This window comes from Eptatretus burgeri, chromosome 3 (assembly GCF_056783735.1).
Source record: "Eptatretus burgeri isolate ZD-2024b chromosome 3, Ebu_testis_v1, whole genome shotgun sequence".
Lineage (NCBI taxonomy): Eukaryota > Metazoa > Chordata > Myxini > Myxiniformes > Myxinidae > Eptatretus > Eptatretus burgeri.
Genome location: NC_140963.1, coordinates 82,970,771 through 82,993,829, shown reverse-complemented (window position 1 = coordinate 82,993,829; position 23,059 = coordinate 82,970,771). Strand labels below are relative to the sequence as shown.

Below are 23,059 nucleotides of genomic sequence, written 5' to 3'. Positions count from 1 at the left end.
TTGTGGGCTTTGCAGAGGAGGACCTTTTGGTCACGTGTTTCACAAACTGGCTGTCCAGACCTAATGTTCGATTTCAGGTGATTTGGTTGGAATTTGTAATTTGTGGAGGATGCCGGCGATAACTCGTCAGCATGGGATCTTGGATGTCCACCAAGTAAGGTGAGCTGATGGGACACCCAGCTAAACGTCCATCGAAGGGACGGCCACTTTCTGATGAAACGCCCGGCCTGCAAAACACCAATCCGACAGTTTATAGTCGATTCGGGAATCGAACCCAGACTATACCCAGTGGCAAATCCAGGGGGGGTTTTTCTGGTTGCCCAGAACCCCCCCCTTCCCAACAAAAAAAAATTTACTATTACAGTGGCAAACCCAGGGGCTCCCTGGTCACCCAGAACTCCTTCTCCCCTTCTCCCCTTCTCCCACGAGAGTGTGCCACAAAAAAGGCCAGAAGCCTCAGAAAAACTGTATCAATACAGGAGATGATCACCGTTCCACCGAACTAGAGGGGGAGCACTCGGTAGAGTGCAAAACCTCTGCCGCCAATACTGCTAGGTCACTCAAGTGAACCTGATATCCTATTCATTCAATTTGATGTCAACAGTGCTCACAGAGTAAAAGGTTGCAACTTTCCCTTTTACTTTTAACTTTTACATAGTCAATTCATTCGTCATAACTAGATTCCTTGAGACAGAAATTGATTTTACGTGGGTATATCCACCTGAAGTTCCAAAATCTCCCGCAATTATAATTTTGGGATGTTTTTTGTTGGAAATCACTTATAACATGAAAAAATGCAAAAAAAAAAAATCGAAATTTTGTTGAAAAAAATTTGCAAATTTTATTTTTCTCTAACAATTTTTTTTTTTGGGGGGGGGGTTGGAAATCACTTAAAACATGTAGAAATGCAAAAAAAAAAAGAAATCGAAATTTTGTTGAAAAAAAAGTTGCAAAAAATATTTTTCTCTAACAATTTTTTTTTGGGGGGGGGGGGTTGGAAATCACTTAAAACATGTAAAAATGCAAAAAAAAAAAATTCTAATATTTTTTAAAAGTGGCCGCCATAGCGGCCATATTGGATTTTGGACCAAGTACAAAATCTAATGGCATGATCCTTGGACCATACCTAATCCCCCACCAAGTTTCGTCGAAATCCGTCGAGGAGTTTTTCCATAATACTGTTCACAAACAAACAAACAAACAGACAGAAAGGGGTGAAAACAGTAACTACAATCAATCTTCGATGGCGGAGGTTAATAAACAATAAACCACTAACAGCTCACAGTAATTTATTTGGAAATTATTTGGAAAATTTATAATTATCTGTTATTTGGAAACCCCCCCCCCCCTACCCAATTCCTGGATTTGCCCCTGATACCGCACAAAGGTAAGTTTGCACCATGCTGTCAGGACCAATGATTTATTTCCAGGAGGCGACTTAAAATTTATCAAGTGATGATGTGTAATGCGGAGTTAACCAGAACCTTATTTATCGAAACCATAGACGACATAAATACACGCGTCACAAACGGACTGCAGGTTGAAGCACACAGAACAGCCGGCTTCCAAGCTGATTGCGCATGGAGAGGGGTGCATCCGCCTTACATGCTCGTGGAATCCAAGTTCAGACTGATGGAGCATCCATCGTGGTTGTCATCCATTTTTAACCGATGGTTAAAGAAACCAAAGTCAAACAAACATTAAAAGGCTGAATTAAGGCCTGGCCTGTCATCCAGTGGCATTCGAGCCAAAATGTAATTTTCAGAAAATAAGAAATTCTAACAATAGCGCCACATTGTCATCATAAAAAAAATGTCCACTTTTAGGAAAGATTGAAAGCGGGTCAGGCAGGATGTGCTCCGTGGAATTTACTACCACAACCCTTCGCCCTCTTCGACGTTCCCCTAAAACTCCAAAACCCCCAAACAGAGACATAAAAACAAGCACCGAGGCAAACAATCTGAACAGAAAGGGTTATAACAAGCTGAAAATTGAAGCATTAGGAATCAGATCCTGTTTCTGGCTCAGCCTGAAGCAATTTACAAGCTTTAAATCCAATTAGCCCCATGACCTTTGGTGATAGGTCCGAGAGTGACGTTTGAAAATGCTCCTTATTAATTCCCAGCCATGGTGAATTGCAGCAGGTGTGCATTGTAAATTTTTCTTGTACTATGCATCACCACTAACTATTACTACTATTACAACTACTTCTACTATTTTGACGGTCCCAATTAGCCCCCTCTTATTTTGGGGTCAGCTGGGGAACGTTTTTGGCATGTCTTTCACAAACTGCCTGGTCAGGACGGATGTTCAACTGAAGATGATTTGTTAAGGGGAACAGAGATAACTCACCCACTCTTTGAACACCGGAGAATCTTTTGCACCCCCAGGTTTACTCGACACGCATGCACAGAAACCCCTAGTAACGAAGTAAATGAGGGTGGCCTGGACATCTTTCATGCCTCCTAGGTACGGATTGTACAATGAAACGAGCAAAAAACTTTTAAAGAAGCCGAAAATATTTGTCAGCGTACTTGCGAGAAATGGATGTTGGAAAACTTCCTGATCATCTCGTCCAAAGAGTTATGTTCGATATGTTACAGTCCGTATTACAGACTCCCAGCGATGTGTGCCTATGAAAGGCTGAAGATTTTGCATTCCAAACAAACCTTCGTACTTCTTAACACCGATGGGGAAGTCATATCTGGGGTTTGTAGGTGTAAAGGGTAAGTTTTAAATCATGATATGTGTGATCAATTATGTTGGGGGGGGGCAGTGGGTGTTGTATGGCTGTGTGTAACGTTTCGATATAAATATATTTTTTGTTTGAGTCCGGGGCGACAAGATTAATTACACGACATTTTTGCATCTATTGGTGAAAGAAGTGTCTGTTCGTGTGTGTGTGTGTGTGTGTGTGTGTGTGTGTGTGTGTGTGTGTGTGTGTGTGTGTGTGTGTGTGTGTGTGTTATAACCACGGCCGCCACTAGCTAGTTGTATTAATAACAGGAAATGATACGAACCCGACTTCTCTCTTCCACAGATATTTCTCATGTTAAGATACTCTCGTGAGTCCGATTTGCATTGAGGAACAGAACAATAATGGTTTAACCATCTTGAAATTGCCACTCTTTTGGCTGAATGCTGAAAATTATGTTGAAAGGAGGATTTGAATAACATATTTCATGTTAGCGGTGACGTGTTAAAAGTGCCCGGTGAGCCGAACCGAATAAGTGTAAACAAACACACAGCGCTTGCACAAAAGGGCTCATTCGGCATTCACACGTCATTTTGAAAGTCGCGTGTTAATGCCAGCAGACGGGACACTCAGCTCGATTTCCTTCCCATGGATGGCACACACATTGATACTTCACCCTGCATGTGAAACACCAGGATAACGGTTTATACATCTGGGTCGGGGTTCAAAGCACCCAGACCAGACAGCTTAAAGGTGAGTGTGACCAAGCTAAACTGCCAGCATCTTGTACTTGTACTGGAGCTGTGCATCGAGTTATCAATCGGAAATCCTTACGGGTGAGATTTCTGCAATCAACAGCTTTGTGTATCAGGCTATTGGAGGAGTTTGTACATCAAATGAAGGACGTTAAGGGATTTTTATTCCTTTGTTTTTGTATGCAGAGTCAAAGCTTGTGGAAGAGCGAGAACACAGAACAGATCAGGGTGCAGCAGAACAAAAGGAACAGGAGAAAGAGAAGGGGGGGGGGGAATGCCAACAGCAGGGCCGAGGGACAAAATAGATGGAGATGGCGAATAAGGGAAGCTGGTAATGATGAGGGGTAGGAGAGGACGCATGGGGTTGATAATATGGAGACAGAAGCAAATGCTCAGGAAGGAAAAACTGGAAATTTGGGGGTTGGGGAGATTTAACATGGGTAGAAAACAATGGTTTTGGATTGGGGGGGGGGCGGGGAGAATTGTTTAAATCAAGGTAAGTTCTGGGCTCACACCTCTTATGTATCACAATCGAGTGTTCAGCACGATAGATATCAAATAGGTGTCATAAGAACCAACAACATACATACCTAAAAACACAACCCTTCAACGACATGCTGCAAAGCTGGGGAAATCAAAAGAAAAGGAAGGAAAACCACGGATCTGGCAAACTTCTCTAAAGCTGAACGTTAATAAAGAAAGCGATTACAGAGTGCCAGCAGGTGCAAATCCAAATAAAATGGACAACATGGTGGCAGTAACCAAGCGTAATGATGGTCACTGCTGAAGCCACTGGAGCAATATCAGGAAAACGACTCAACAGCCGAAATACACCCTCGATAACGTCACGGCGAAAACCCGCTCGTGATACTGTACTGTGTTCACCCCTGAGTGGACTCACAACATCTGGCCGTTATAGCCATCGATACTTCAGGCCCAGGAAGGGTCTTATCCTTCCTTCAAAAAAAGCATAAAGGAGATTACACTTGATGTACAAAGCAGCAGACTAGCTGAATACACAATGAGCTTGGTGAGCAAATGTATACATCAAGAAGCTTTGTCCACATCAAAGATATGGGGGGGGGGGGTTAATGGTGCTCTTCGTATCAAGTAAACACTTCCCGGTTCGGCTACACACCTGGCCGCCTGTGAGCGCCAAGAATCCCAGCGATGCAACGGTGTGGAACTGTCATGGCCAAGGCTGGTGAGCGGTGGGCGAGGAGGCAGGGGTGGTGGAACATCATCATCTGACAACGCGTGACTCCTCGAAGGCTTACCGGTGCCTTGGAAACCTGCAAGCCGTGAAAATCCGCCCGAACATGCAAAGTCCTATTCAATTCTATTATGCTGCTGTGAATGTGAGGAGTTTCGCTCAGGGCTGGGATAATGCATGGCCTGATTATCTGGGGGACATGAGCAATCATGTGACATACCACTGCTGACACCTTTTGAATGCATATAATCTCTTCACATAGTTTCTCTTGCAGCAAGAGCATTTAGTGCAGAAATAGCATCAGGATATCACGATGGCAAGGTTAACATTTTGTGTGCCTAAGGAGACACTGTTCAGCTGTTTGTTTGTGTTTGTCCAATCAGATCAAAGGGCAAGGGCCGGCACTTCCTTTGCGGTTGTGTTTAAACGCTACAACTGCATCATTTCCCTTCCTCCACTAGGCTCCTTGGGGTTGTGGCCACTGGAGAGCGGGCTGCGGCTAGAGTTAAGCCACCGGGGCAGGTGATCGACAGGTCGATGGCCAGCTGCATTCGTAAAGACATTAAAATCCAAAATCTTCAGCTACTAAGTTAATGCCACTCGTTGCAGATTTGTTTTAAAAGGTGAAATGAAAATAAGGAAATGTGAAGAACTCAGGTCCATCCTCATGTCTCCCTTACCCAGGATGCCACTGTCTTGTCCCCAGTGATGCAAGAAGTTCATTTGAATAAGCTCTGTCATGGCTGCCACATGGTCACTCCCACGCAGGGGGCTCGGCGGTGATGCTGTCTGCTGGTGATCAAATACCACACGGAGATCACACAGTCGAGCCACTGTGCTCTTCCACAGATTACAAAACTGCACCAGCATTTTGTCTCTGGCAATGGATCTTTGGCACCCCAAACACTTTGTTTACAATAGAAGTGCAATAGACATTCATTCATAAGATTGGAAATTATTTTGAACCATTTATCTTAATTTATATTTATTTTAAGTGGCAATCTACATATTACAAACAAAAATATGGCAGAACTTTAAACCACTAACACCCCTCTCCCCACTCTTTTTTTTTTTTTTACAGAGCGTCGGTGCTGCCGAAATCAGCCTCTTGGCAAGGGTTACGGTGAGTGGTTTGGTTGCGCTGGGTGGATTGCCATTGCCCTCCCAGCAGCCAGTGAGGATAGGAATTTGCAATTTGTTCAGGGTTCGGGCGATAACTCACCTAGTCTTCAAGAAAGATACTGAAGGATTGTTAACGTCCACCAACAACCACTGCTGGCAGACAGGTCCTCCAGCCTAACGGCTGTTCGATGGATGGAGCCCACAATGACGGCTTGTCATACATGTTTTATAGCTGGATCATAATACGAACCTAGGCTAAAGAGAGCTTGAAGGAGAGTGTGCCTACCTCGAGGCTACCCTGCCAGCCATGTTCCTGTGTGCATGCGCTGTACATGTGGTGTTGTGCGGAAAGACTGCACTCCTACCACGCAGGAATCCGGCCCATAATCTGCCTAATAAACGGAGCTGCGGGATACATCACATTGGCCTTTTCCATCATTTCAAATCCACTAACAATGCATAGAAATTCCAGAGCGACTTGTGCATTCAATATCGCTGCTGTATTGTGCCTGTTATTGCAACTGAAACCAGTAATAACACCACAACCAATTTGAGCACATGACCTTTGGGATCGTAGGTCTAAAAGGTTTAATATATCCACGTTTTCAGGGTCGCAGTCACATTCCAGGTGCCGGGCCATTCCTTTTGCGGGAACAAAAGCAAACATGATCTTTTAATTTTCTTCTCGGAGCAAACACATTTTCACTTTCGTATGGAACCATTAGAAAACATTGGAACCATGTGAGCCACAGATCATTATGTCGACTGCACTGTTACACTCACATCATTTGAGAGGTGATGCAATGATGTGATGACAATGAATAAAATGTTTGATTCGGAAGCACGACCAAAAGGGGTAACTTTTACCGATCTCACCGTGATCAAAAAAAAATATTTCGTTTTCTTTGCACTACGCACCCTCCCAACTCTTTCCATTGTTATCCAGAGATCCAAATTTCAGGACTTTTGCTTATTATCGCTCTGCGTCTCGCACAAACCTGCGGGTAAGAGCCGCCGCGTCGAGCAACCACGATCTGGATCATTCCACGTAGGTTCCCATCTGTAGACATGGAATGCCTCAAGGTTTCCATGGCATCAAAGTTGGTCTTCTCGAGCAGTGACTGTCCATTCACAGCCACCAGCTGGTCATTCACCTGCAAACGCCCATCCTGAAACAGCAAGCATCGATAGGATCACAAGTAAGTGGGCGTTTCAAACCTGGAATATTTCACCAAATGATCTCAATGTCCGGATAGCAGGAAAGCTCCGAGGAAGCACACTCAACAAGCTGGCAGATCTTGCTTTGATTCTTGGCCTGTTGTGCTTTACAGACATGGTGTTGCATCGAGTATGCCATCCCTCCTTAGGAGCCATTAAGCTGGCTATCCCATCATTTATAGATGTTAAAGATGTCATGGAACCTTTTGAAAAGAGTAGGCCATTGGTCGTTGGCACTGGCCAAATTCTAAATTCCTGCCCGAATATACTTGGGTCATTGTGTCAGCGGAATAACCACACATGCAGAAATGATGCAACCAGAAGCCAAGTGCAGCATACAGATGATTTAATCTCAAGGTCTATTTCAAAGACCCTTGCCCTTGCCAAATTATGACCTGCATTCATTGGCACAAGTTCTCAGCAACATTCCCTGTGAAAATTGTGAGAAAAAAAAAATTGCTTAGATAATTACAAAGGGTTATATTTTTCTGCTGTTACATCACGATATAGAGGCCTCAGGAGCTCACCTTGAAGGCTGCACCACCACGGATAATGGACTTCACGAATATCCCGAGGTCCTTCCCCTCCTCGCGCGAGCCTTTCACGCTGATTCCCAAGCCAGCAGAACCAGAGTCATTTAGCGTCACCTCGAAAGTCATCAGTTGCTTATGCGCCCCAGTAGCTGCCGTTACCTCATCCTCGCCTTTCTGCAACAACATTTCCCATGTGAGCTGCACTCCAAGCCTGGAGTGGCCAGTAAACAAAGAAAGGGAGTCATCGATATAGATCCATCAAGGATGGCACAAGAGCCTCAACTTGGATATGGAAAAAATACAGAACTCGAGAAGCCAAGATGGTCAACCACAACTCAAGCAGCTGGAGGTGGTATTTCCCTCAGCGGACATTGCTGGCCCTCCCTCTGCCACTTGGGTCATGTTGAGATTAAGGGCCAAAAAGACCTTGTAGGGGGACCCTGACTAAGGATCTGGTTGCGGAGAGGACATCGTCTGTTCATGTCCACAAGATGTATTTTGAATCTTATTCTCCAGACCATTACGGTGATTTTCCGTTGTCCAGGTTTCTCTGTAACTATAAAGCAAAAATAGAAAAGTGAGACCCGTTTGCAGGGTGGGTCATTTGATCTGAAATAAAATGTGACCCAAAAGCTATTCTCATCGAGATAGTCACACTAAGCGAAGACTATGCTGTACCACACAGCACCGTTAAGAGGTGGATACCATGTAGAACAAATGAAGAACTGAGACTGGAAAAAAAAGCATCAATTGCGGATTGTTACGTTAATCAAATCGAAGGCATGGGTTAATTCAAAGCAGTGAGGTTCCGTTCTACAAGCAGCATGCACCTTGACATTCAACTCTGATGAAGAGCAAATATTTCTACAATGATAAAAATGTTGATACCAAAACAGAAGTAACACTGGTATTCAGGTCTCACAACAACTACAAAGCATTCAAGGTATCCTAATTGTTTTTTTTTTTTTTATCATCGCATGATGACTCACATTGAATTGTGGGCTCATCATTTTAATCTAGCAGTGAAATAACTCAATGTTCAGTGGCATAATGCACACACTGCAGTGCCACACAAGCTCAGAAGTCAGCACCTCATAAGGAAAGGTCAGAGCATCTGTTTCTTGGGAGGACATGAAGGCAACAGTTATGGTAGTCCACAGGTGAGCAATCATGGGAATATACACTCACAATTCACGTGAAACATTTCGAAGTACTTCGGAAAGCTGACTAAGTTAGAAGTACTCCTTGAAATAAATAAACGATCATTCAGATGGCACATGGCAAGCAACTTAATCGATGAAACTGGTCTCTTCTGCCTATTACCTCTTTCCTTTACAGTTTGAGTTGAATGGTGATGTCATTAGAGCAATCAGATGCCAGATATCTTGCAGGAACAATAGGCCTGTTAAAGGCTTGTAAAGGCCTCAAATTGTTGGTAACAGGTATTACTGTGTCTCGTTGCTACCTCGGTTGGTTGGTCACTCTCTTCTGACTGAGGGCTCAGGGACAGTTCTTATGATATTCTTCCAATTTCTTTGGTTGGTAACAACCGGGTTCTTTGATTGGCTTTCCAATCAGTGTTTGGACTTACTTAGTCCATTGCAATTTTTGTTCCTGCTTTGCCTTGAGCCTGTCACTTCAGAAAGTATTCTTAAATTTGGAACACTCTGGATGATGTTTCCAGGCTGTGCTTCAACCTTTTGGAGCACTCTTCATACAAGGGTATTCAACATTTACATTTTAGTAGAAAAAGGGCAATCGGCTTTCTAGTTGGGGTTTGTTCACAAGTGTGTGTGTTTTTCTCAGCTCTGTGACACCTACAAAGGCTAAAAATGCCATTCCAGATCTGTCTTGTCTAACTTTACTCCCTGTACTGCAAACCATATTGTGTATTTATCCCTATCCTTTCTAAATGCCTTGCTCCCAAACAGCTTCATGTTCTTCCCACCAAATATATTGCCTTTCCAGTTTGCTCGCTTACTTCCATCGCATGTCCCTTTATTGTGATCTGAAAACTCCATTTTCCTTAATGATTTGAACTCCCCTTCCTACAGCAGCTCCGATTGCGATCTGCGTTTCATCATACTAAACTTGGAATCCAGCAGAGTATAATGGTTTGCAGTAATTGCCATCTCACAGCCATTAACACCCTTTCATGTGTGTAACTCCCAACAGATTCTTCCACCACCCCACTTACTACTACCATCACCCCATATCCTGCCACCACCTCAACCCTGCCCCACCACCACCTCAGCACCTATTTTTTAAAACTCCTCCCTCACAGTGCGATTCACCAATATTTGCCGTTTCCATTCTAATGTCACAGATTTTCCATACAGGGGACTTATGCAGGTACGGAGAGGGTACGCTAAAGAGTCCCTACATACTCAGATTAGCGACAAATTGTCATTAGAAGCCATTTTGTATCCATCGAGCACGACATACCGAACCATTTCCCATTGTATGTGAAGCATAATGTGTCCGTTTTCTCATTAAGCCGTCTTTCTCTTCGTTAAAAAGGGAGATTACATGAGTTAATTTGTTTTTGTAGTTCTTCCAATGTGTCAGAATAAACATACAATCACACAGGATTGGTTTAACTTTAAAACATATCACAGAAACCGTGGGAAATTAAGTGTAACACACGAGTAAAGGTTCGCACTGATGAGTGCCTAATTTGAGGTGTAAGATCGTGTGAGTCGAAACACACAGGTAGTGACAGAATGGAGAAATTTGAATGAAGTGGAAGAAAGAAAATGAGACAGAAATGGAGGCACACCTTCCAAGCTGGATGTGCACACCATCAAGAGAGTAGAGAATTAACAAGCTCGAATGAGCTTCGATCCTCATCCTCTGAATGATGACGTCATAAAAACGAATATGACATCATTGTGATGTATCATGTTTGCGATAAATTATCTGTGCTAATGCCCGGCTTGATTCCTGCAAACAAAATTCAAACAGCTGGCCTAGTTTCAGAGATAATGGTATAGGCGATTTCCATTAGCGGCGATATTATGATGTCAACTTTTTTTCTCGGAAGAATTTCCAAAATTGGAGATGGTTACTGCCTGCGCGTGGGCTTTCTGCATATACATGGCAAGTTTCACAAAGATCCGATGAAAACTCTGGGTTGTGAAACAAAAAATGTCAAAAAATAGGAATGACGTCATAAAAATTGATATGACGTCATAGTGATGTATCATATGTGTGGTAATTCATCTCTCCTAATGCCCTGTTCGATTCCCGCAAACAGAATTCAAAAAGCTTGCCGAGTTTCGGAGATAATTTTTAGGCGATTTCCATTAACGGAGATATTTTGACGTCATAACTTTTTTTCTAGGAGGAATTTTCAAAACCGGAGATGGTTACTGTCTGCGCAGGGTGTTTTTACATATATAATATGCCAAGTTTCAGGAAGTTTCGATGAAAACTGTAGGCTGTGAAACAAAAAAAGTCCACAAGAAGAAGATGAAGAACAACAACGTGAGTAAGACTTAGAGATCCTCCACGAGGATCTAAAAAAAGACAACAATTGTGAGTGAGTCCCCAAGTTCCCCCTATCTCCCTCAGTACCCTCCGACCAAATCTCCTGGCGTACCCCCACCACTCCCCAATTCGAGTCCTTGACTCCCTGTGTCGGATATAATATAACCATGTGATTCGCGAGAAGTATACATTGTTGTCCGATGTAAAAATAACACAAGCGTTGAATATTGTAGTTCACGGTGAATGGAAACAAAATAGCGAACATTGACGACGTGACCAGAATTTTCCAGATACGTCATTTTGCAACTCTCCGAGACAGGGACTCCAGATAAACAGTTCAAATCACTCCTCTCATTAGATGTCTCAGATTCCTTTGTCTCTCTTACTGGCTATTCTCTCTTTAATTTTGATATGCCACTCACCCAACCCATAAGTGTTTTTTGGATTCAAAACCAAGGCTTGTGGAAGAGCTAGGACACAAACAGATCAGGATGCAACAGAACAAAAGGTACAGTAGAAAGAGGAGTTAAACACCAAGAACAGGGTTGAAGGATAAAATAGAGGGAGACTTGGACCAATTAAGGATGTGGGGAGGAAAGAGGGGAAGGGGAGGACACATGGGGTGTACAAGATGGATACAGAAGCAAACTCTCAGGAAGGGAAAACTGGAAATTTGGAATGAGGTGGGCTTGGAGGTTGGGAGGGGAGTAAACGGGGGTAGAAACATGATGGTTTTGGAAGGGGGGTAATCCGAGATGGTGGACATCTGTCTTGAAGACCTGGAGGGAAGAATGAGATTGAAGGTTTTTTTATTATTAATATGAAAGGCTCCAGTCATGGACTGTATCATCCTCATCGAGGCCAAGACTTGAATGAAACAAAAATGAACTGAAGAAATAGAGACGTGAAGAGAAGGAAAAATAATCTAAGTTTTTGAGGAAGTGGAAAATCTGCCTTTTGAAAAGGGGCAGGTTCTAACTGTTGGGAAAGACATGGGAAAGTAAAGAATTCCAGAGCTTAGCGGTGAAGGGAAAGAAACAAATATCATAACAGCCCACCCTTGAGCTGCCAATGGCCACAGTATAATCATGTGATGCATATGGTGGCTTGTCAAGTGTTTTGTGGTCTAGCTAACTACAGTACCTATAGAAAGTGTACACCCCTTTGAAATTTTTTCATCTTTTGTTGCCTTGTAACCTGGAATTAAATTGCATTAAATCAGACTTTTTCCACCTTGATTTACACATCGTAACCCACAACTTCCAAGTGAAAAACAAATTCGACAAAATTTCATAAAATTAATTAAAAACAAGACCAGGGACATTTCAAAGCACACCACCCCATGCCAAATAAATAAATAACAAATCCTCCAGCGCAGAGGCGCCCTGGCGATGCCGCCTTGCAGCACATGGAGATGGAATTAAGAGGGAGCGATGTACAAAAATTGATTAAATGACTCATTGCATAATTGAAATAAATAAATAGTAATCATAAAATAATTAAATTCTCAATCAATTAGCTAATAGCATACCTGAACCACCACCGTTTCATTCGAATCTGTAACTTTTTGAAAATTAAGTAATTAATCGAAAAATCAAATAATTAGATGATTAATCAATAAATCAAAAATACCCCAAAATAATCAAAAATAGCCAAATCACTTGTTTACTGTTATGTCCAAATATCAGCTTCCGAGCTCAATAAATCGATAATAATTAAGTAATTAATCAATTAATTGATGAATCAAAAAATGAAAAATAAGGTTTTTGCCAAAGCACATCTTCACTTTTGTCCCCACATTTCAGCTTCCCAGCTCAAAGGATGGCCGAGATATCGCCCGGACAAACAAACAAACAAGCAGTCATAGACTGGTAATTACGAAATCGTCAACTTGACCTCTGACCTTGTCTAATAAAAGCTCTCTCTTGAGAAGGTAGCGACGCAAACCAGAAGTTTCTACGATGATTTTGTACCAAACCATCAAAAATCGAATGTTTGACCTCACTGTGAACTTGACTTTGACCGATTTTGACCAAAATCTAATCAGCACAAGCCACCCTCCTGAATTACGTGGTGTAATTTGACATTGGTAGCGTCTTCCATTCTCGAGTTATCGTGCCTACAAACAAACACAAAAACACACCCACAAACAAACAAACGCACAAACAGATGACGGAAGTCATCAATATCCTTACGAAATCTAAAGATTTCGTAAGTAACAAGCAGTCATAGACTGGTACTTATGAAATCGTCAACTTGACCTCTGACCTTGTCTAATAAAAGCTGTCTCTCGAGAAGGTAGGGACGCAAACCAGAAATTTCTATGATGATTCTGTACCAAACCATCAAAAATCGTCATGTCGACCGAAGCAAAAATCTTCATTTCTCCACGCAATTATTTAATATTATTTTATCAAAGTCACAAAACCGTAATATTCGGCCATACACCAACAATCTTTACATAATCCGACGGCTTAGCGAGTCAGGCATGCGACGATAACCTTTATTGGGATAAAAATGACTTTTAAACACCATATTTATCGAAAACACCGTAAGCGCACAAACGGAAAACCTTTACGTGACTCAACGACACCTCTGCTCGAGCACGCTGCACCACGTGATGAGCTGTGACGCGGTGAGTGTAATATTTTTATACAATCTTAAAACGTCTCCAAAACATCTGATTTTTTTTCCAGAATTTCGACAACCGAGTTTTAAGCGTCCTAAGCGACGCAAAAACCGAAGACAAAATTAAAATCGAAGTTAAAACGAACTCGTAATGTTGACCGAAGCAAAAATACTCCATTTCTCCACGCAATTATTTTATATTATTTTATCAAAGTCAGAAAACCGTAATATTCGGCCATCCACCAATAATCTTTACATAATCCGACGGCTTAGCGAGTCAGGCATGCGACGATAACCTTTATTGGAATAAAAATGACTTTTAAACACCATCTTTATCGAAAACACAGTCAGCGCGCACACGGAAAACCATTACGTGACTCAACGACGCCTCTGCTCGAGCGCGCTGCACCATGTGACGAGCCGTGACGCGGCGAGTGAAATATTTTTTATACAATCTTAAAATGTCTCCAAAACATCCGATTTTTCCCAGAATTCCGACAACCGAGTTTTAAGCGTCCTAAAGGCCCGGTCACACCTTGACGTTTTAGCCAACGTATGCCGATTTTTGAATTTTTTTTCTAAAACGCTGGCACACGTTGAATACGTTATGGGTAAGTTTTGATAACATTGAGAGCACGCTGAAAAACACTGCCATACGTCGTTGTACGTTGGCTTTAAACGTACTTTTTGGTTGTCCTCAAATTTTTTTCATGCTTGAAATTTCACGACGTATGCCGGCATATGACTCACACGTTCCGCTACGCTGGCCACAAGTTGTATGCACGGTCTGCGATCGTTGACAGACGTCAACACATGCTACTTGTAAGTTAATCATAAGTTGAGACACGCCGAGGTAATATTTAGCGTACCCGAAACTTATTTCTAACCTATGATTAACGTGTTGTTGGCATGTTACGCGATTGTTGCCACACATCGACAGACGTTACTTTTAATTTACTCATAGGCTGAAAGACGTCGGTATAATGGATCGTCCTTGCGTCAGCGTCCACGGCCACGGCCAGGACACTTATTTGCAGCATTCTTCAAACTTTTCTTCGGCATGACGAGGATGTTCACACTTCGATGTCTAGCTTGGCTATGATTCCAATTGTCCATCGGTAGCGTCTATTTAAAATAGTCGAGTTTGAGCGTTTTAACACGTTCAGAAGAAACGCTTCAAATTTCCAAACCCCAGCGTCAAAAAACAAAGGCGAGTGACAGCAATTTAAATCGTTCATTGTAAACAATGAAACCAGCTGAGTGGTACCGTTTAAAAGTCGTTGAGTGTAAAAAAAAATCCAATTGTTGAGCGCAAGCGTCTACTTTCAATAGTGGAGATGCAGCCATTTAAATCGTTGAGTTTATCATTTAAATCGTTAAATCGTTAAACGCAAGGACGATCCATCATAACCCACACCCTCCCCCTCACACTCACCTACTACTGCCAACATGAACAAACTACTACTAATACTAATACTAATACTGATACTGATACTGATACTGATACTGATACTGTTACTGCTGACATGGACATCGACTCAAAAAGGACTCGAAAACACTGTTGGGTTCCCCTTTTATGAGCAGCATTTTTATATACCAATTCCCCAAACCGCTGGGAACACGTCTTTATATGGCAGTTGTAAGCTAGAAACACATTCATTTATTTTTTTTGTCGACCGGAAGACGTCATTGGAATACGTCTACATACGTCGATGTGTGTTGGGACTACGTAAATAATTGGTTCAAAGCACGTCAAACATAAGTTAGAAATAAGTTTCGCGTAAAAAAGACATTACGGCGACGTGTTTCGACTTATGAGTAGCTTTTAAGTAGCCTTTCTGGACGTGTGTAAGCGTCCACATATCGTGTGTAAAACTTATCCCCATCGCATGCGGAACGTGTGTCATACGCCGAGTACGTCGTAAAATTTTGAACATGTTTAAAATTTCTTGACGTACTCTACTTACTACGACGTATGATAGCGTACTTTAGCGTTGTACTCACGTATACCAAACTTACTCATACCGTATTTGACGTGCTCCAACGTTTTAGACACATTTTTCTTAGGTTGGCATACGCTGGCAAGATCGCCAAGGTGTGACCGCGATGTTGACACTTCCATTTCAACGGCAGTTATGATTCGAATCGTTGTGCGTCAGCCTTTTAATAGGCTACGTCACGACATCGTCGGCGATGCGTGCAACGCGCTGTGCCTAAGTTAGACTATCGTTGGGCATCGGTTGTGTAGGCCGACAACAGGTTCAGCATTCGTTGGTATAAGTTATCTATAACACAACGAAACGTTCTGTGTCCGTTACTAATGCGTTATACATAAGACCAAGTCGCTATGAATACGTCCGAATCTTTAAAAAAAACATAAAAAGTTCAACGTAAGCCAGCGTTTTACATACATTTTAATACGTTGCCATCGCTGGCTAAAACGTCAAGGTGTGACCGGGCCTTAAGCGATTGCAAAAACCGAAGACAAAATTAAAATTGAGGTTAAAACGAACTCGTAACGTCAAGCGAAGCAAAAATACTCCATTTCTCCACATGAATTTACGGAATTATGTTTGACCTCACTGTGACCTTGACCTTTGAGCGATTTTGACCAAAATCTAATCAGCGCTAGCCATCACCCTCCTGAATCACGGGGTGTAATTTGACATTGGTAGCTTCTTCTGTTCTCGAGTTATCATGCCTACAAACAAACACACAAACAAACAAACAAGCAGTCATAGACTGGCACTTACGAAATCGTCAACTTGACCTCTGACCTTGTCGAATAAAAGCTGTCTCTAGAGAAGGTAGTGACGCAAACCAGAAGTTTTTACGATTATTCTGTCCCAAACCATCAAAAATCGAATGTTTGACCGCACTGTGAACTTGACCTTTGACCGATTTTAACCAAAATCTAATCAGCACAAGCCACCCTCCTGAATTACGTGGTGTAATTTGACATTGGTAGATTCTTCCGTTCTCGAGTTATCATGCCTACAAACAAACACACAAACCCACACAAACAGAGGACGGAAGTCATCAATATACTTATGAAATCTTTAGATTTCGTAAGTAACAAGAAACCCAGAACTCCCTTCCTTTGGCGCCCCGCAATGACGTCATGCATCGCCTGGATATGGAATTTGGAAGGAGTAGTGTACAATATAAAACTGGAATATCTTGGTTGGATAAGTGTCCATCCCCCACCCCCTTATAATAGCAATTGTAAATGAGCTCAGGTGTAACCAATCACCTTCAAAATCACACTCCAAGATAATTGGTCTCCACACATGTTACACTGTAGTAATTCTGATTATTTCAGAAAAAAATCAGCTGTTCCTGGAGGTTTCCTCTGCTGGGTAGTGCATTTCATAGCAAAGACTCAATCATTAAGAGGAGCTTTCAAAAGGCCTCCAGGATAAAGTTGTGGAAAGGCACAGATCAGGGGATGGGTATAAAAATATTTCAAAGGCCTTGAATATTCCTTGGAGCACTGTCAAGACAATCATTAAGAAGTGGAAGGCGTGTGGTACCACCAAGACCCTGCCTAGATCAGGCCGTCCCTCCAAACTGGATGATCCAGCAAGGAGGAGACTGATCAGAGAGGAAATAAGAGGTCAATGGCAACTTTGAAAGAGCTGCATGCTTTCATGGCAAAGACTAGTCACTATGTGCATGTGACAACAATATAGAAGCCCTCCACAAGTCTGGCCTGTATGGTAGAGTGGCAAGAAGGAAGCCATTACTCAAAAAGCCCACCTTGAGTCCCGTTTGAGGTATGCAAAAACACCACTCCGGAGATTCTGAAGCCATGTGGCAAAAAGTTTTGAGGTGTGACAAAACCAAGATGGAACTTTTTGGCCTAAATGCAAAATATTACGTTTGGCACAAACCCAACACAGCACATCACCCAAAGAACACCATCCCTACTGTGAAGCATGGTGGTGGCAGCATCATGTTATGGGGATGTTTCTCATCAGCAGGGATTGGGTCACTTGTTAGGATAGAAGAGAAAATGGATGGAGCAAAACACAGAAAAACCTGCTGCCCTCAGCAGTAAAGCTGAAATTGGGACAGAAGTTCACCTTTCAGCATGACAATGACCCGAAACACAAACTCAAAGCTCCACTTTAGGGGCTAAGGAACAAAAACATAAATGTCCTTGAGTGGCTCAGTCAGAGCCTCGACCTAAATCCAATCAGAAATCTGTGGCATGACTTGAAGATTGCTATCCATCAATGCTCCCCATGTAACTTTACTGAGCTTGTACAGTTTTGTACAGAGGAATGAGCAAATATTGTCCAACCAAGGTGTGGAAAGTTGGTGGAGACCTATCCCAACAAACTCACAGCTGTAATTGCTGTCAAATGTGCTTCCCCCAAGTATTAACTCGGAGGGGGTGGACACTTATCCAACCAAGACATTCTAGTTTTGTATTTTTAATTAATTTTCTGAAATTTGTACAATTTGTCTTTCATTTGGAAGTTGTGGGTTTCGATGTGTAAATAAAGGTGGAAAAAGTCTGATTTGATGGAATTTAATTCCAGGCTGTAAGGCAACAAAAGGTGAAAATTTTGAAAGGGAGTGTACATTTTCTGGAGGCGCTGTATGCCATAGGCAGAGAGTTTGGAGAGTAAGGCTGGATGCCAGACTGTATCAAAAGCTTGAGATATGTCGAGACAGATGGCCCTGATCTCATGTCTGACAATGAGGGCCTCCATCCATTGTTGGGAGAGTAGGAGCAGCATCTCCAAGGTAGACCGAGTGACCTGGTCTGAATTCAAATCGATGGTCTGAGATGAGGTTGTTGGAAAAAAAAGGAAGGATTTAAAATCAACTGTGATGATGGTTCCATTATTTTGCTGATGACTAGAAGTACACCACTAGGTCTGTAGTTAAGAGGATCAGTTTTTGCAACTTTTTATGCAATGCAGTGATGTTGGCTGATTTTCAAGTAGATGGAAGCTGACCGGAGCCTGGTGTTGGCGTAGTGGTTAGGGCAGCGGCTTGGGATCCAAAAGGTCCTGAGTTCAAGCCCCGTTGGGCCACTGAATTAATACACCAGGGGGTTGACTCAGCCTGTCATCCTTCCGAGGTCGGCGAAATGAGTACCAGTGTACTGGGCCGGTGTATACCCTGGTTAAAATAGGTGTACCATATCCCTGTGTTGTAAGAGGCGACCAGGGTTGCGTCAGGAAGGGCATCCGGCGTAAAACATGTGCCAAATCACTATGCGGATCATACGGATGATCCGCTGTGGCGACCCCGAACGGGAGCAGCCGAAAGAAGAAGAAGAGGAAGCTGACCAAGCAGAGGCTCAGGCCTGTCAAATTGGAGGAGACAAAAGGGGGAGAGGGACACTAAGGAGTCAGGAACATCCTGAGGGAAGAAGGATTCTGTTCAACCGATGTCTGATTTATCAGCAGGGGCTTGGATTGAGAGATTTATCAGGTTGTAGTGGAATCCTCGTATGTTTGAGGTCCACACAGTGAGAGACTGGGGAGGATGCATGACGGTGGTGGTGTGGCATGGGGTGTGGGGAGGCTGAAATTTGGTGGGACGAGGGGGAAGGTGAGGGGGAGCAGAATGAGGAAGGGGGAGCTAAGAGGGGGCAGGATGAAGGGGTCAGCTGAGAGGGGGGAGGACAAGGAGGAAGGATTGATGGGTGGCTGAGGGAGAAGCCTTGAGGGGGCATGGTGAGGGGGAAGCTTTGAGAGGGTGGGGTGAGGGAAACTTGGAGAGGGTGGGCTGAGGCTGAGGGGATGCAGAAAGGGGGACATGAAGTGGAGGAATGCTGAAGTGGGAGACACTTGGAAGGGGTGGGGTTGGAAGGACAAGGGCTTGTTGGAGAGGGGTGGAAGGTAACTGACACGGAGGGGTTTGACACCCAAAATAAGTTGAAGGGGACCTGATTGCCATGAGCAGACAACCTCTGCAAACTGAACTTCTCAAGATTCCCAAATTTGAGAATTGGAGATAAAGATCATGGGATGTGTGGAAGTAATTTTTGTTGAAGGCACAGATAAAGGTCATGCTGTAGGAACGGGAGGAACGTTGATTTACCAGAGGGTTAGGTGAGACAGCTTTGCAAAATATTCCTTGAGAAGAAGAAGAAGAAGAAGAGCAATCGGAAGAGGAAGAGGAGGAGGAATTGATTGTGATGAAGAAGAACATATGGGGTACTTATGATGGAGATATAAGGAAAGTGAAGCATTTTAAAAAGCTTTTAAAGGAAGAATAAAAAGGTGTTTCCTTCAAAAAAGCCTCAGTTTGGAGATATTGAGAAAAGAGACATGAAGAATGAGGTACAGGAAGTACTCGTAGAGGGCAGAATGAGACCTTTGGGGTAAAAAATGTTAATTTTTAAAGTTTTTTTTTTTTAGTTTATTTTTAAGTGAGGAGGGGGAAAAGGATATATGTTTAGGAACACAAAGGATATATGCAGAAAGGACAACATTTTGGGGAAAAAAAGAAGCATAACGAGAAACTATCTCCAAACTGAGATGATTTTGCTCCTGGCTATCCAAGGAGTAGGCCTGAGCTCCAGGAAAGCAAAATTTTTCAATACAGCACAAGGTACAATTTAACACTGAAAATTGGGTGGAAACATAAACAGCAACACAGTGATGAAAATATTATGGAAAAACATGACGGATCCAGTTTGGAAAACTTCGATTTGTGGTGGAAGGAGCGGCTGCAGATTCGACCTACATGTGGAGCAACCCTGAACTGGAAGTCAAAACCGGAAGTTGCTGTATATGTCGAGAACTCTATTCCACACTGGCCATTGCCTGTGCTAGTCCATCCTACCACATTGGAATACCAATGGCTGTGCATTCCTTTCAACAACTGTTTAATGCTTGTTTAACTCCCCATCCCAACTGTTTAACTATCCATCCCGTCTCTGTACCTCATGTGTGGTGATTTCAACTGCCATCCTGATGGCTGGCTGGATGTAAGCTCTGGAAAAACTGGCCATGGTGTTGCAGCAAAGGCTTTCTGAAACTTTGGAAGTCTGATGGAATCTGCGAACTTCCCAATCCATATCTCTCTAATGGCACATTCTCATTTTTAGGAGCTGAAAATGACTGACACAAGACCTTAAGGTTCCCTACTCGATCAATCCAAAACTGGAAGGCAGTTGAACTCCAAAGTCAAAGTAAAAGTAGTAGCTAAAACTCCAATGTGGCCCTCAACTTTGCTTTTTCATTTATCCAGTATATCATCAGAGAGAAAACATTCACGGAAATCACTCCCTTTACAAACTGCTTGTACTTGCTAGACAGTTCTCTGTGTCTCTCTCTCTCTCTCCCCTCACCTTTTTTTTTTTTTTTTTTCCTTCTTCTTCTTCTTCTTCTTCTTCTTCTTCTCTCTCTCTCTCTCTCTCTCTCTCTCTCTCTCTCTCTCTCTCTCTCTCTCTCTGTCTCTCTCTCTCTCTCTCTCTCTCTCTCTCTCTCTCTCTCTCTCTCTCTCTCTCTCTCTCTCTCTCTCTCTCTCTCTCTTACACTGGTTTATCTCACCCTATCTATGGCTAGCCTATCCATCTTCTTGGTCTCAGTGAATCAAATCCCATGGTGATCAAGGCAGTTGCAATCAAGCAGGCTAACTCAACTTCAGGCAACTTTGGTCACTCCAAAAGGTTCAGAACAAGTGGTTAGCTAGAAGGTAAGCCAGAAAGCTAGAAATCAATATCCTGCAGGTTTTAAGGCTGAACTCTGCAACCGATCATCTTCCTCAAGGTATTGGTGGAGCCTTGTGAAGTCAGTCTCTGGTGTATGTCCCCCGCACATCACCACAAATGGCATAAACACAGACTGCATTCAAGTTAAAGCACAATGTCTCCACTCGGTTTGCCACCAAATCTCATTCACTAACTTATCCCAATCTCTCCCCATACCTTCTCACACCCAAATTTCCTGGACTGGGTGTCTTTCTCATGCGAAAAATGTCGAGAAAGTTTTGTCTTGCCTCAACCTTGCATCATGGATGGGTCCAGATGGAATGACTGCCCATGTTACAATTCCAGTTCTACTTTCTCACCATTAGGCATGACTTCTCCTTGGCTTATGATATTGCAAAGCTGCCATCTAAATTCAGCTGCAGAGCATCCTTTATCGTGATTCCTTGAAAAATCAGAACTACAGTACTCATACCCTTATGCAAGGCCTTTTGTGCATTGCTAAATCGAGTACTGCTCTAGCCTATTGTCTGGTGCCCCAGCATCACATCTATCTCTCCTGGAGTCTGTGAAATCTAAAGCTCTAAATATTATTGGAGTCTCTCCTGATGAGGGCGAAGCACAAGTCTTGTAATTTTCATAATGTAGATAGGTTGGTGGTATCTCTGTTTTTTACAGCCTCTCTTCCGGTTCACCGCCTCTCTCTGTCCTCTCACCCATTCAACCCTCCTCAGCTCCTCAAGGATGTAAGTGTTCTTCCAGTCACTCGTTAATTCAGGCTTAATGAACACATCCACTCTTTTGTTCTTTTTTTCTCTTGTTTGTGGCACTGCCTTCTGGAGATGGTTCAGTCGCACTGTTTCCTCCAAGGCTTCAAGCAGGTGATTCACTGTCATCTCATGTCATCCCACATCCCTATCCAAGGACCTTTCCTACCCATATTAACTCTCCCTAAAAAAATATGCACCAATAATAATGCCAAAATATACTGGTACAGCAAAAAACATTCAGCAAGGTAAATCTGAAGAAGTAACAGCACGTGCAATTTGTACCGTGTCAACATTTTGTTTACGAGACTGTGCAGGAACAAGCAAGAGATGTTGGCATGTGATTATATTCCTTCCCTTTTATCAAAATTCCTTGCAAAAAATCTTCCCAGAATAATTACCCTGAAAGAATGACAAAGGAAGCGATGAAATCATGCCGAAGGCCTCAAGCCTTCCAGGTGTTCAGGCTTATTCATTCCTCAAGAAATGCAACATTCCATTTATCCAAAGGATGCTGGAAACAGTTTCCCTCCCCATGGCTGCTTCAAAACAAGACGAGTATATGAGATGACAGGATATGGTGTTACGTGGTACTACCAGTCCACGTTAAGCTTACAGCCTCGTGAGCAAAGCATGACACTTTTGTTTTCCATGGAGGACAAAGATCAAAACTATGTGGATGCATCAAGGTGCTTTTGAATAATGAATAATTTTAACAACAAAACAAATATACTCAAATAAAAACGAACATGAAGAGGCTGCTGGAAACACCTGATAACCACATGCTCAACATCAAACGCTCGTTCAATCCATGTTCAAATATCAAGCAAGAAGTGTCCCAGCTGTCCAATACTTAAACTGAAGGGTCCATACACTTTCAGGATGTTTTAAAATATGTGAACAACAGATTGACAGAAACAAGTGGCATAAAGGGGGAGAATGTGGGATCCCAAGACGATGG

General features: G+C 42.8%; 1 protein-coding gene across 6 annotated transcripts in view; it reads right to left on the bottom strand.

Annotated features, from left to right (window-relative positions):
- Positions 1–23,059, bottom strand: part of LOC147030323 (partitioning defective 3 homolog B-like) — a 178,696-nt gene that overhangs the window by 57,956 nt on the left and 97,681 nt on the right. For 5 of the 6 annotated variants that reach the window (XR_015056311.1, XM_085874248.1, XM_085874247.1 and 2 more), the window contains 4 exons: positions 7,531–7,710; positions 6,784–6,954; positions 5,344–5,455; positions 4,589–4,742 (listed from right to left, as the gene is read on the bottom strand). Coding sequence is in view for 5 of the 6 variants with exons in the window: in XM_085874248.1 (XP_085730374.1) it covers positions 4,589–4,742; positions 5,344–5,455; positions 6,784–6,954; positions 7,531–7,710 (617 nt within the window). In the remaining variant the exon portion in view is untranslated. The remainder of the gene's footprint in view (positions 1–4,588; positions 4,743–5,343; positions 5,456–6,783; positions 6,955–7,530; positions 7,711–23,059) is intronic. The other variant, XM_085874246.1, reaches the window with a different exon arrangement.